General features: G+C 42.7%; 2 protein-coding genes across 6 annotated transcripts in view; both read right to left on the reverse strand.

Moving 5' to 3' along the window:
- Positions 1-52: 52 nt before the first annotated feature.
- gsdmeb (gasdermin Eb) lies at positions 53-5,393 on the reverse strand. 3 transcript variants are annotated; one of them, XM_083678442.1, is made up of 10 exons: positions 5,373-5,393; positions 3,867-4,120; positions 3,456-3,648; positions 2,753-2,927; positions 2,422-2,542; positions 2,148-2,273; positions 1,738-1,865; positions 1,353-1,533; positions 961-1,034; positions 53-759 (listed from the first exon to the last, which is right to left on the reverse strand). In XM_083678442.1, the coding sequence occupies exons 2-10, from the start codon at positions 4,075-4,077 to the stop codon at positions 529-531; spliced, it is 1,440 nt and encodes a 479-aa protein (XP_083534568.1). In that variant the 5' UTR covers positions 4,078-4,120; positions 5,373-5,393; the 3' UTR covers positions 53-528. The 3 variants fall into 3 exon arrangements, with proteins under 3 accessions (XP_083534568.1, XP_083534566.1, XP_083534567.1); XM_083678440.1 differs by lacking the exon at positions 5,373-5,393 and adding an exon at positions 5,160-5,358; XM_083678441.1 differs by lacking the exon at positions 5,373-5,393 and adding an exon at positions 4,587-5,358.
- Positions 5,394-6,378: 985 nt separating this feature from the next.
- Positions 6,379-13,770, reverse strand: part of osbpl3b (oxysterol binding protein-like 3b) — a 31,984-nt gene continuing 24,592 nt past the window's right edge. For 2 of the 3 annotated variants that reach the window (XM_083679746.1, XM_083679745.1), the window contains 11 exons: positions 13,568-13,705; positions 12,708-12,801; positions 12,221-12,477; positions 10,508-10,645; positions 10,367-10,430; positions 10,158-10,236; positions 9,919-10,063; positions 8,445-8,589; positions 8,205-8,331; positions 7,638-7,760; positions 6,379-7,444 (listed from right to left, as the gene is read on the reverse strand). In XM_083679746.1, coding sequence (XP_083535872.1) covers positions 7,348-7,444; positions 7,638-7,760; positions 8,205-8,331; positions 8,445-8,589; positions 9,919-10,063; positions 10,158-10,236; positions 10,367-10,430; positions 10,508-10,645; positions 12,221-12,477; positions 12,708-12,801; positions 13,568-13,705 — 1,407 coding nt within the window. In that variant the 3' untranslated portion in view covers positions 6,379-7,347. The remainder of the gene's footprint in view (positions 7,445-7,637; positions 7,761-8,204; positions 8,332-8,444; positions 8,590-9,918; positions 10,064-10,157; positions 10,237-10,366; positions 10,431-10,507; positions 10,646-12,220; positions 12,478-12,707; positions 12,802-13,567; positions 13,706-13,770) is intronic. The other variant, XM_083679747.1, reaches the window with a different exon arrangement.

Here is a 13,770-nt window from a genome sequence, read left to right on the forward strand (position 1 = left end):
CCATATCATTTGTACTTTGTCAGATTCTGAGTGTGGAAAATGAGACCAAGAGTAAAAGTGAACAAATAAATGTATTTATCAAATTAGCATAATACAAAGGTGAAAACAACATGTTTTACAAATCTTTTTTACTCAGGAGACCTAGTGAGTCCATTGAATAACATTATCTAGCTTTGCTAAAGCACATGTTAGAATAGCAACAGAATTAATTGGTCATATCCATTGTGAAAATTTTAATACAGTATTTAGCACATTAATACATAAAAAAAATGCGGTCATTTGATGACAGCTAAGTTTGGTAGCCTGACAGAAAATATAAATTTTACAGTAAACAACATTTTTTTTTAGAAAAAAATAAATGCTCAGGGCTCTGAGATGTCTCAATACTGATCCAGAGTGTTCTACCTGTTCTATCTACCATACTGCTGTAAGGCTTTGAATACTGAGGTAGTATTGCCCATGAGAATGTCTGATTGATGACAGTTAATAAGAAATACCTAAAACATACATTACCCACCACACAAACTCTCAGACAGTGTGGCCTAAAGAGGCCAGGCCTTTCACAGTGATACACATGGCAAGGGGGAGGTTTCCAGATGTCTTGCTGATCTCTGTCTGCAGTATGTCCTTCTGTCTCTTCAGAGTCACATCTGAGCAGGCAAATAGACGCTCTACCCTCTCATACATCTTTTCCTCAGCCAGAGGAGCCAGACCTGCATCTTTCAGAGAGGACTCCCCACTCCCTGTCACACTCTGCACCTGGAGGACAAACACACAGATAAACTTGCATAATATGCCATGTTACGTCTGCAATGTTGTGTGTAAGATGCAAAGGAAATTATGGATATTAAACTGAAACCCCCCCCCCCAATGAATGCTGTATTTATTTTAAAACAGTGAGAGATAAACATGCAAACCCGTAGCATATTGGTTACTAGTATACTACTAGTCTGAACTCACCAGGAGCTGCAGGGCCTGTAAGACAGGAGGGCTGCAACAGGAAGCCAACACAGAAAGACCCTCATCTTCTAGCTCTGAAAAGAAACATTCACACATGAAGTGTTTTGGTTGTCAGGGTAGATGGTGGACACTAATCTCATACACCACCACTTGCATTATTTAACAGCCAATCAGAGGGCTCGATATTACAGCCAATCAGAGGGCTGTAACATTGTTTAACAGACACATCCACATCCACACATACACATACAGTATTGTATCTTCTCAAAACGGACCTGCACTTTTAGAACAAATACTTCCATTCTGATTAAGTTTAATGGTAAGTTGGTTAAGTTTCTGTATTTGATAACATTCTAAAACTGAAGACTACTGTGAACCCTGCTCTCTCTCACCGTCCATGGCGCTGATAATAAGGAGGGTGCCAGTGAGGAGTGAGGGGGACTTGTGTGTCTGGGTCTGATCTCTCCCTCCAGACTGGTGTAGAAGGTCCAGTGTGGCCTGCACTGTCTGTTTCACAGACTCCTCCTTGACATCAGCCAGGTCAGGCTTCTCACCTCCACATATCTGATTCAACTGTGAAAAGGAGAAACAGATATCATAGACAGTGTAGATGAGAGACTGATTTGAATACACACTGTGTAAAGACTGAATATGATAAGATATAGCAACTTTGTGTCAGACTTTTCCTCAAGTTCTACAGGAAACTTGTGAACAATGGCTTATTTATCAATGATAGACCACAAACAATGCCTTTGTGAGGCTTTGTGTCCCACTCACCACATTCTCCAGCACAGTGACAGTTTGTCTGTCCTCCATGGTTGTCATGAGGAGCTGGAGCAGAGAGGAGCGTGTGGATGCCGGCAGGGATAACAGCAGCTGGAAATGACCACTCAGACTGTCCAGTTCTGTCAACACACAAACGCCATAGATACTTCCTGTAAAACTTGCACCTAGCTAACCCATGCTTATCTTTGTTTATAGGACATGGCCTACATAAACAATCGAGAGGCCCTTTATGACCTACAGTAAGATAGGCTGCTGCTTGACATTTAGGAACAAATTGTAGCATTCCATTGAGTACATGTCATCCACTAGACCAAAGCAGCCATAATAACATGTTCTTGACACAACTGAAAGGCAAGGAGGACAAAGGAAACATTGCTCTTTCCTTCCATTGGCATCATTACCTCCCTGGAGGTAGCTATTCTTTGAGGCACCCGAGACCCCACAGGCACCCGAGACCCCTACTAAGTCCTTCTTAGCAGGTCCATCCACTTCAAACCCACCAAGAGTGTCTGACATCAGGCACAGGTCTATGGACAGGAACAGACAACTGAGCATGTTCATTCACATTCACAACACAATGATAGCTGGGTACTTGATTAGAGGATCAAAGACATTTCTTCACATATACTGTAGAAAAATGCAAAACAAAGTTATTTCAAATGCACACTCCCTTACCATAGTGTCCATTGAGATTAACTTCAAGCTCAATAAGGCCATAGGCAATGACAGTACGTGCAGGGATCTCTATTGACACATTACTGTCTTTGTGTATGCTGCTATTTTGCTTCACAGACACCTGTAGAATGACAACACAAAACAATTAATTGTTCACATTGTCCATGTGATTTGTATTATGCGTTGTGTGCATATTCTTTGTTTCTATTATGTGTGATCATCCGCACTTTCAAATGTCCTAGACAAATTTCCCTTCGGGGACAATAAAACTGATATTATCTTATCTTAACATCATGTCTGTTATCATCAGATCTGCCCCATCCCCTCCTACCTTGATGCTCTTGGGCCCACAGGAGCTTAATAGGCCCCCTAACTGGACACTCTGCTGGACCTCCTCTACGACTGAGCACGGCTGGGTCGTCACTATCGTCTCCTTAACCACCCCAAACACCTCCCTGGATTTCTCCTGTGTCTGCTGGATCAGACTGTGTGACATGTCCAGAACCCTGCAGGAAAAACCCACAAAAATATAACAATACATGTGCTAGTTATTTTATGAAGCAAACATAATTTCACAGCATTACCTATGTTTAGTAATGGATTGTATCCAAGCTGTGTAAAGGCTCCTAAGGCTAACACTGAAAAATCAATAAACATTTGTTAAATGCCAATTGTGTTTGATTCTTTTTAAGTCCCATGAATGTAGTCAGAGGCCTATATACTGTTGGCCACTTTGCACAGCAGAAACACAGTGATCACGAGGGATGCTGCTGTCTCAGCACACTCCTTTTCAATGTTAATGTTCACCTGGGTTCCTCATATATGGATGTTTATGGCTGGACAAAGATCAACATGACATTTGTGGTCTCCTGACAGTCTGACAAGTTGACAGTCCATGAGAGATATTTTACTTTGAACAACCATTGGTTCTATGTATGATGCACTGTGTGTCTATTACAGTAGGAGATACAGACCATTGATTCTATGTATGATGCACTGTGTGTCTATTACAGTAGGAGATACAGACCACTCACTTGTCTTTGGAGTCGCGCAGTAACTTCTGAACATCCAGCTCCTCTTTCTTCAGGGTGCCAAAGGACGACTGTAGTTTGGAGGTGTCCTTCCCCTCCATGTTAAGGTCTACCTTGACCAAATTCGTGTCCACATTTCCTTCTATGTTGTTACCAAATGTCCCATTATACTTTAGGAAGTCTGTCTCAACGACAACTGTAGGACAGTCAGAAACATTGACATGATGTGATCTAAACAGCCATTTCCCAGATATAGAATCTATTGAGAAAGAGTTAAATTGCATGGAAAATAGAGCCAGCCAACTTAATCATTCACAGTAGAGCACATTGTGGAAGAGTATGTATGTATGTATGTATGTATGTATGTTGAATGTGTTTAACCTTATTTAACTGCTGGGCTGCTCTGGTATTTACCTGGGTTTATAGGTGTATCTCCGGTCAGCACATCATTGAGGGTAAAGTCAGTGGGCAGGTATTTGGGTTTCTGCCAGAACCAGAAACGCTTGCGCTTGACTACCAATGAAAGGGGGGCTAAACTGTTCGAGTCATTCAGGCAGGTCACAGGGATCAAGTAGCCATCATGATCTATCTCCTCCACAAAGTTCTTTGTGGCTGTGGCAAACATCTTAAAGAGGGCAGGTGGACTTGGCTGGCAGCTTATGACACAACTGACACAGACAGAAAAGACAAAAAACAATAGCGAATAAACTGGCCTTATCTAAACCATGATTTGACACAATATTAGCAAATGAGTTTACATGAGCCACAATAATGCAAACTAATCTTTGTTTACAATATAAAAACGGTAGGTCCATAATCCTAAATACACATAAAACTATTAAAAGCACATGAGATGACATGAGAAAACTGCGGTCTATAGTGTAAAATCCATACGCTTAAAATCAAAAGGAAAACTAGCTATGCAGATGTGGACAGGCGATCGCCTCTAATAAATGGAGCAATCTTCGACGGTCGATACCGTACAGAAAATTATGTGCCGTTTTTGTGCAGACAAAATATTATTATTATTATTATTATTATTAATTATTATTAATATGAACTTCATGTGTCAGCCAATGACTAAAACCCGCGGGCAAAACCCGCAAGAGTGTATGATATCAGAGTATATTTTACCGCACTCCTCTTGGTATTGTCGACAGCGGTCCCCTTTAAGAAGAGTTTCGTAGAGAGGACAGTGCGTACAGATCTGTGTTCTCTGTGTGTACAGTCACAAAGAATCCCGCGAGCTTGCTCCACCCATAGAAGCACAGGAAGTGTTTGAGGGGAACTCCCATACGCGTCGTCATAAATACAGTAACACAGTTTTTTCAGCAGGGGGCACGATGGGGCCGACAATCATGTTCCAAACAGGTAGGCCTACCAGGTACAGTATAGTTTACAGTCAAGGTTTGCATAATCTTTGCTACAGCAGTCCGTCCTTTAGTCAGAGATTTTAGAAGATAATTATACTCTGCTTTAGTCAATCTTGCCAGACTCATCGGGCTCCATTGGTGTATCGTGAGACGAACCGTGAGTCCTTTATTGCGTTTTCAAAACGACTAATGTCTTTATCCTTATGTCAATTTCCAGATTTGATAGCAGGCTTTCAAACATTTAACAGTTTCAAACCACACAAACACATTTCAACAACATATTTAGAACAATATTTAGCAGACGCCTTTATCCAAAGCAACTTACAACAAATACATTTGTTTAAGTGAGTGAATCATCATAAGATAAAGTAATCAATGCTCGGACCAGGGGCCATAGGCAGTCACAATGCTAGAAGAAGGAAAAATTATTATTATTATTGTTTATTTATTTATTTTAATCTATGTTATCTATGTTTCACACAAAGATATCTAAACAAAATGATATGATTCTCAGCAATCTGCAAGAGCTTCAATACCAGGTTCTCACCGTTTCAGTTCTTCCTCATGGTTTTTGTGATGCGGATGTGTCTGTAGGGTACAAATTAAGAGCCCTATAAAGTAGGAGGAGTGTCTTCACTCCACCCCCTTCTGAATTCTAACATGCCCAACTATCTTGTCATTCTGATGTAGGCATTTCTCCCTTGAGAAGCGAGCTTTGGTTTTGGAGCTTTGAATGCATTGAATGAAGTTTTAGCTTCTGTCCATCAGTCGGAAGGCCAGAGCCTTAATGACTACAGACCAGTGGCCCTGACCTCTGTGGTAATGAAAACCTTTGAGCGCCTCATGCTCACCCACCTCAAGGCCATCACCAACCCCCTCCTTGACACACTGCAGGTGTGTTGAGATGTGGCTGATGCTTTTATTCAAATATGTTCCCCTATGGTAAACAGACAGACATTATCATTGATTGAATGTCAGTATACCTGTTGATCTGAAACAATTGGACAGGTACAGTATAAGCAATAGGACCAACATTACACCCAGCTTATCAGAGGGCAAAGTGAAGCAATTTCCTTAGAATAGAGTAGAATAGAGTGATGCAGCATCATTGGCTGACAACACATCAACACATCACGAACAGGTTTTTCAGGTCCAACTCAGACAAACAAAAAGCAATAAATCTTCATCTCTGTCTTTTTTTATTAAACAATTGACTTTCTATTCTCTGTTTTACACAGCAGACAAATACACTTATAATAGCTTATGATGTGTACATGGCATTGCTGGTCCAAATGATAACCAAATGATCAGCCTAGAAGTATTATTACTGTCTGTATTGTTATTTTTATACAGTGGTCAGACCGGTTTAGAAACATGGAAAGCAGATACTATTGTACATAAACAGATATTATGTGCCAAGAAAACATTCCCCAAACCATTACACCACCTTCACCATGAGAAGGTGTACAGGTGTTCCTAATAAAGTGTATACTGATACTCTACATATCAAGTTTCTCTCTGTCAGGGAATACAAAATAACAGAAGACAACACATTTCACCACTATGAGATTTTATTACAGCTCATTGAGCATTAAATATACAGGCCTGCTAGGCTCTGACAAGGCTCCTCCAAGCCATGTGTATGTCTCCTTATGTGAGACCATGGATAAGTGTATTTTGTCAACTATGTTTGTGTTTAAAATGTTGTACACATCTTATTGATGGTTGATCACTTTCAGACAGATTAAAAGTATAGGTCACAGATGTGTACTGATACACACATGGTAGACAAAGAGCAACATGTGTTACTGTTTAAATGAATACAAAAAAAAGTTCCTCAAGATTTTAAGGACACATACAGTACTTCATTATATTAAGAATTCTTCACACAAACGCACATTTCTAAAACATGTCTGATTAAAACATCATATGTTCGACCAGTAAGGCATCAGATCAGGTGCAGAATAAATATTTGACATGTACACCTTTTTAATGGTATTACAAGTACCATAGTATTTCATCTCAGAGGTAGACAATGTCCAGTGAACAGCTGTGAACAGTGGGACAGTTATGGTAATATAGACTAGTAGCTAGGTTACAGTGGAGCAGCAATTCAAAAAGAATATCGCCTGTCATTCTTTTGCAGTGTTGTGTATCAACAAGGTGCCTCTCAAGGGCTTTAATACCTTAGTACTGTGTTGCTGCAGACTTTCTGTGCTCTGTTCTACATAACTAAACACTACAGGTGACAAACAGTGTGCAGTTTGCATATTTTCTCTACATTCAAAAGCTTGCATAAAAATGCCACGCTACTCAATAAGCATTGATTATTAAGGCAATGAACAGGATAAAACTGAATTAGAAAAATAAATAAAATCAACCATTACTAACAATAAACCAGGGACAAGCATGGAATAGTAGGTGGGTATGTGCAAGACTATGGAGCAACAGGCCTCCCCAGAGCCAGCCTGGGTCACAGTAAAAACAGGGGGTCCCAATGTGTGTCACTAGCAACACTGAGGTCACCACAGCACAGGACAGTCCACTTGGGTAAAGCCTGGGTCCTTCCTCAGGTCCCAGTAAGTGTTGTTGCTAACCCAGGTGTCATCCTTCGACTTCCTGTAGACAACAGAGACGGATATTCTGTTGGCATCTGCGCAAACTAATGGCGCAAAAATAATTGAACGGAGTATGTGAGAAGAAACTACTGAAAAAAGTGTTCAGTCTGAAGTGAGCTACGGACAGCATGCATTTGCACGGTGGTGAATTGTCTTTGATGTGATAAATCAATGAACATGCATGTGGAATTTACCTGAAGAATCTGGGTTCATGTGTCATGTTGTTCTCCTCCAGGACTCGCCGTCGATCTCTCTGCACCTGTTCAATCCTTTGTTTCTGCTCCTCTGCAGACTCTACATTCCCCTCCTCCAGCAGCCTGCAACAGACACAGATGAAGTTCAGAAAAGGTCAGAGATGCCTGGTCTTACAATCACATGCACACACACCAAGGCAGATGTCTCTTCAGATTGCACACCACATATGTCATCCTGTGAGGCCTGCAGGTCGGATGTGACCCAATAGGCTCTGACAGGCAGTGATGTCATACGGCCTGAGCTACAAAGCCAAACAAATCCTCAGAGTGTCTCAAAGTACGAGTAATCCATCAGTGTCAACGCAGATTTCCAAACACATAGCTTATGAGCTATGCTGTTCTCTGCTGCACTTCCATCTGCCCTACACCTTTGTTTCCACCATTCCTGCAGCAGCAGATAGTCAGACAGAGACCGTTGCCAGCTGTTCTGTTGCGAAAATGATTCCAGAAAACTGAATAGTTTTTAAGAATGTAAAATATCTATTCAGCATTGTAGATTTGTCTCACCTTTGGTCCAGGCGTAGCCTGGTATCTGTAGGAGGCAGCAGCAGTTTCAGTAGAGGGTCTAACTCATTCAGCTCAACAGCAAACTTGGTGAAGCCATAGTACTGCTCATGGTCAGTCGGCATGACATCTGCATGAGCACAAATAGGATAGATTACATCAGAAAGTGCCAGGATATATCTATTCATGTGGGAAACGGTTGTTACCAACGGTTATGGTTGGTTTTGCCTGGCGCTATCTTACTTGCTCTCCAGATGCAGGTGGCGGAGGGCGGGTCTCCACAGTACACGCCCTCGTGCCACTTCCCAAACAGCGTGTGGATGACCTTCCCCTTGTGGTCAGTGATGGTACCCTCCACCTCGTTCACACTCGAGTTCCAGTACTTCGCCTGTTCACAGAAAGGTCATCCTATAAGTGCATGTATGTGATCATAGTTTGAAAGTCTGTATCGTTTGTTTGTTTGTTTGTTTGTTTGTTTTTCAACTTTCAACTGCCTCGGTCAAACATCCAAGTAAAGTTGTAGGTAGTAATGTTCTTACACACATTCAGGATTAACATATACACTCACCGGCCACTTTATTAGGTACACCTGTTCAACTGCTCGGTAACACAATATCTAATCAGCCAATCACATGGCAGCAACTCAATGCATTTACATGGAAGTTCAAACCCAGCATCAGAATGAGGAAGAAAGGTGATTCACTTGAACGTGGCATGGTTGTTGGTGCCAGACGGACTGGTCTGAATATTTCAGAAACTGCTGATCTACTGGGATTTTCATGCACAACCATCTCTAGGGTTTACAGAGAATGGTCAGAAAAAGAGAAAATATCCAGTGAGCGGCAGTTCTCTGGGCGAAAATGCCTTGTTGATGCCAGAGGTCAGAGGAGAATGGTCAGACTGGTTTGAGATGATAGAAAGGCAACAGTAACTCAAATAACCACTTGTTACAACCAAGGTATGCAGAAGACCATCTCTGAACACACAACACATCGGACCTTGAAGCAGATGGGCTACAAAAGGGGGTCCAACCCAGTACTAGCAAGGTGTACCTAATAAAGTGGCCGGTGAGTGGACATTTGATGGCTGTGTTGAACATTGCATGATAGGTAGCAAAATGATAACCTCATACATACAACAGCCAGCAGGTGGCACTATTGAGTTATATATGTTATATATGGCCTGCTGGGTTCGTGTCTAATGAGAGGCCCACTGAGAGGGCTAAAATGATCACCTACATGTTTTGACCTGGTATCCTGCTCAACTCCAAGAGGCCTTTCAACTCCTCAGACACTACAATCAATTACCACTCATTTTTTAGAAATAAGCTTTAAAAACATAGAGAACACATGGAGTTGTTCTCTCTCGGTAGGAGATGAGGAACACCACATATAAGGAACATTAGATAGATTAGATAGATAGATTTGACTTGATTAGGACTGAACTTAAGCTTTTACCTCCTACAGTGTATCCCAGGTGGGCACCTAAACATTCCTCATCTGTAGACTACACTAGTGGAGGCAGAAATCAGACTTATTGTAATGAATGGAACAGAAAGAGGAATGGTATCAAACACACTCATTCCATTCCATGCATTACAATGAGCCTATCCTCAGATTTCTACTTCCACCCGCCTCCCCTGGACTACGCATGATGTAGTATCCCCTCACGTTGATGGAATACGAAGCACACAGAGAGCAGCGTGTCTTTCCCTCACCTTGACGAAAGTGACTTTGCACTGACAGCTTTCACTGCTGGAGTTCTTGATGGAGATCTCTCCATAGTGCTCGATCCAGCGCTGGCCACTCAGGATGTTGTGGATGCAGGAGGTCACCTTGTTCCACTCATAGTGGTCTCCAAATCTACATGAGAGGGGGCGGGGGGGGAATAGGTTTGTGTGTGTGTGCGTAAGTGAGTGTAGAAGAATGTGTGTGAGAGAGACAGCAGGGGACTCACCTTGGGAGAACCACATGGGTGGTGCCAACAGGGACGATCTCCATTGACTTTCCCCAGAACTTGTTTTTCCACCTCATGTCTACAATAATCACAAGAAAACCCATAGAGAGGTTAGTGCATCCAGGCGGACCACTCTCCAGCTTAAGCCGAGGCTTTCTTTGTCTACAGTATGTCAGTAATATTTGAATGTAAACCATGTTTTTACCTACCTTGCCAAAAAATAAAGTTTTTAGAGTCAGCATGACATGCTGATATAGGGGGGTGATGGCTGACCTGAAGATATAAAGAGAAATTAGAAAAATGAGAACAATTGCAAACTTGTACTTGGATGAAAGTGTGTGGATCCATACCTGTTCTGCAACAAAGCGGAGGCCCTTGTCTGGCCGGTCACACTCGTAGGTCTCTCCCAGGACAGGGTTGAAGGGCTTTCCCCCTGCTCTGTGGTAGCTGGACGCATACCCCGAGACTGCAAATGTGGCTATGTACACCTACAGACATTTAAACCACACTTCAGTTCATTATATCTCATTCCAATCATCAAACAGCGCATTCATAATGCTATCAGTAACACTTGAGCAGAATAACCACTCTGATAACAGTTACTGGGTCAACACAGAGATTCCAGACAGAATGAGAAAATGAAAGATTTATGATTCATGGAGAGTGCAAACTAGAACACATTAGCCCGCAACCACTTTGGGTCTGGGCTTGTGGCAAATCGCCCGTTCGATAAGCTTCCTTATAAACCAATCACTGCTTGCGAAAAAGCCCATTTCGATTTCCTGTGAGGCTATAATTTCCTCTCCATTTGAGTGTAATGGGCACGAAGACCTCAGTAATGTTGGATGGGAGAGTGGCTGAGAGATTCCCGTCTGAATGAATCTCTCATAGCCCACACTGGGAAAAAAAAAAAAAAAAGAGCACTCAACGTCCGCATCAGATCAACTCCACATCCTAATCCCACATGCATCTCTTCATTAGCACGCCATTCACAAACAGACGGCTCTCTGCTCTGCAGGCGCTACAGGCCTGTCTACACCTCCACACGTCAAGACAAGCAAACATCACCCTATGAACAGAACAGGATCATATGGAGGACTATGAATGTAGGACATTGTGGAACAAGAACAGAGAACTTGGTCTAAACAGGGAGTGGGAGGCTGTGCTCCTGCGCATAGCTAGTGATTGATGGACCACTCGGCATCAACGGTGGTGCCGTGTGAGAAGGGAGGAAGAGAGCACATTCAATCATTTCACACTTTATTTATGGCAACTCTGCACAGCCCTATTGTCTGTGTCATCTCATTGATCATAAGACATGACGTCTACCTTTCTTTTAACCAACAAACTCCAGTCAACTTTTATTGGTCAGGGGAACTGTAGATCTCGCTCACAGCCTTTATTCAGAAGTATTTCTGCTATTTCTGTTATTTAAGGCTCTGATAGAATAACCCTAGCATTAGAACATCTTATCAGTTTATCCAATGTACCATCAAATAAGTGCTACAATATGTGTACTGTATCCATTTCAGCAGTTTACTGATAAAAAGAAGTATACTCAAAAAGGAAGCAGATAAACTGTACCAAGAAAGCAATACATCCGAGAGAGGCCCAGCCGAGGGCTTAGATCAGGATCTAGCCAGTGGAAATGAAAAGACATTCCTCTTCAAATATCTCAAATATCTTTAGGGCATTACAGTGCCGCACTGTATGTGAGGAGTGAGTATGATGTGTCTGTGCATTTCACTGAGGTCTCGTTCCAGCCAGGAGCTAAAGTCACTTTGTGTTTCCTTAGAGTGTGTGTATTTCCATCATGCAATTAAAAGGTTCCTGTGCGCCGGTGTGTGTGTATGTGTGAAGGTCTTCACCGTACCGTCAAAGGCCTCCTGTGTGTGTGTGTGTGTGTGTGTGTGTGTGTGTGTGTGTGTGTGTGTGCATACGTGGGCGCATACTGTATGAACCCTCTCACCATGCGTTCAATGGGCTCCTGTGTGTGTGTGTGTGTGTGTGTGTGTGTGTGTGTGTGTGTGTGTGTGAGTGTGCATGCATATGAACCCTCTCACCATGCGTTCAAAGGGGTCCTGTGTGTTGGCAGCTCTGTCCAGTAGCTCGCTGTACTCCAGCTCCTCACACAGTCTCTGCAGGGTGTTGATAGGCTCGTTCAGCTGCACTGGCATGGCCACTTTAGACAGGTCCTTCCCTATGTTGTTCCTCAGGATGTTCCACAGGCTGATGTTACTGGTGTTGGGACTGGGCGACGGGAGGCAGGACCTGCGCTTACTCAGAGCAGTACCGTTCGCTACGCAGACTGTAGGAAGGACTATAAAGATAAGAGGATATTAGTGGTAATAGCAAGTATTGTTCGAGATCAGCATGCCAAAAACTATAGTAAATACCATGCTTTTTGTTTGCTGAACTCACTGACACAACAAAGATGAACCATCACACAGATTATATATATGTAATATAATATAACATAATAAAATATAATATATATGTGAAATAAGTCTGTGAAAAGTGTGACAACACCCCCATGGCTAAATGGTGCACCTGAGTTTGGTCTCTCGCTTTCCGTTTCGTTGCTGAAGTTGTCCATGGACATGTTGTCGCTAATGTCACTGATGTATGAGTCATCCTCAGAGACCTGGAAAAACATGGACGGTTATTACAGCCTGTCAGCTGACAGGTAAAATACACCTTTCAACACCGCCCACATAGACACAGTGGGCACCAGGAAGCTGGCAGGTCTCTTTCAACTTCCTGTCACAACAGAGAGGATCTGAGGTGGGAGGAAGGAGCGGTCCCTAAGGAGCCGATGACAAATTTACACCTCAGTTTCGCAGTAGGGTATTTTTAGATGAGAGTAATTAACTTAATTTTCACATTTCTTCTGCTGGAGCTGCTGTCTGAGTTGGCCTGGGCAGAAGCAGAGTGGCAGAGGAGGAGGTGGTGGAGGAGGAGGCAGCTGGAGGAACACTTTGTCTGGGACACCAGTCAGACTTAATGAGACACCTCCAGTGCTCTGAGTTACAGAACAGGCTTTTGTCTCATTGTGGCTGTGTGAGAGGTGAGAGTCTAGCGAGAGGGGGATCTACCTAAGGTGCAAAGACAAGTGCAAGGGCAGAGATGCCTCACAGTGACTACGCCTCCTCTCTTGTCTCTCACACTCTGAACCTCTGGCTTTAAGACAGCAACACTTGATTGTGTAAAAGAGGTAGAGCAGCCAGTTAATAAAATAGCATAGTTTACTATATTAGCCTTGCCAGGCACTTAAACAGTCAACTGTCATGCCAAGCTGGAGGCTCTCTTTTCAGTATGTATGCACAGACTGGGCTGGAAATGCTGAGCTCTGACAATGGCTTTTAATCAATATTGGCACCTGAAGAAAGAATAGCAGAGCATGCACTGACCTCATTTTCAGAAGAACTAGCAGACAGTAGCACTTCCTGTGCATCGAAGAACTCTGACAGTGACTCTGTGATGGATGCTCTACTCTCATTGGAGGCCTGGTGGACGAGGGGGCGGGATCTATCTGTGGAGGCCTGCTTCTGAGAAACATAACATCAATCAGGTTTAGGCTTAAAATAATTCTAATTAAAAGAAGGATGATTCA

This window comes from Argentina silus, assembly GCF_951799395.1.
Source record: "Argentina silus genome assembly, chromosome: 10".
NCBI lineage: Eukaryota > Metazoa > Chordata > Actinopteri > Argentiniformes > Argentinidae > Argentina > Argentina silus.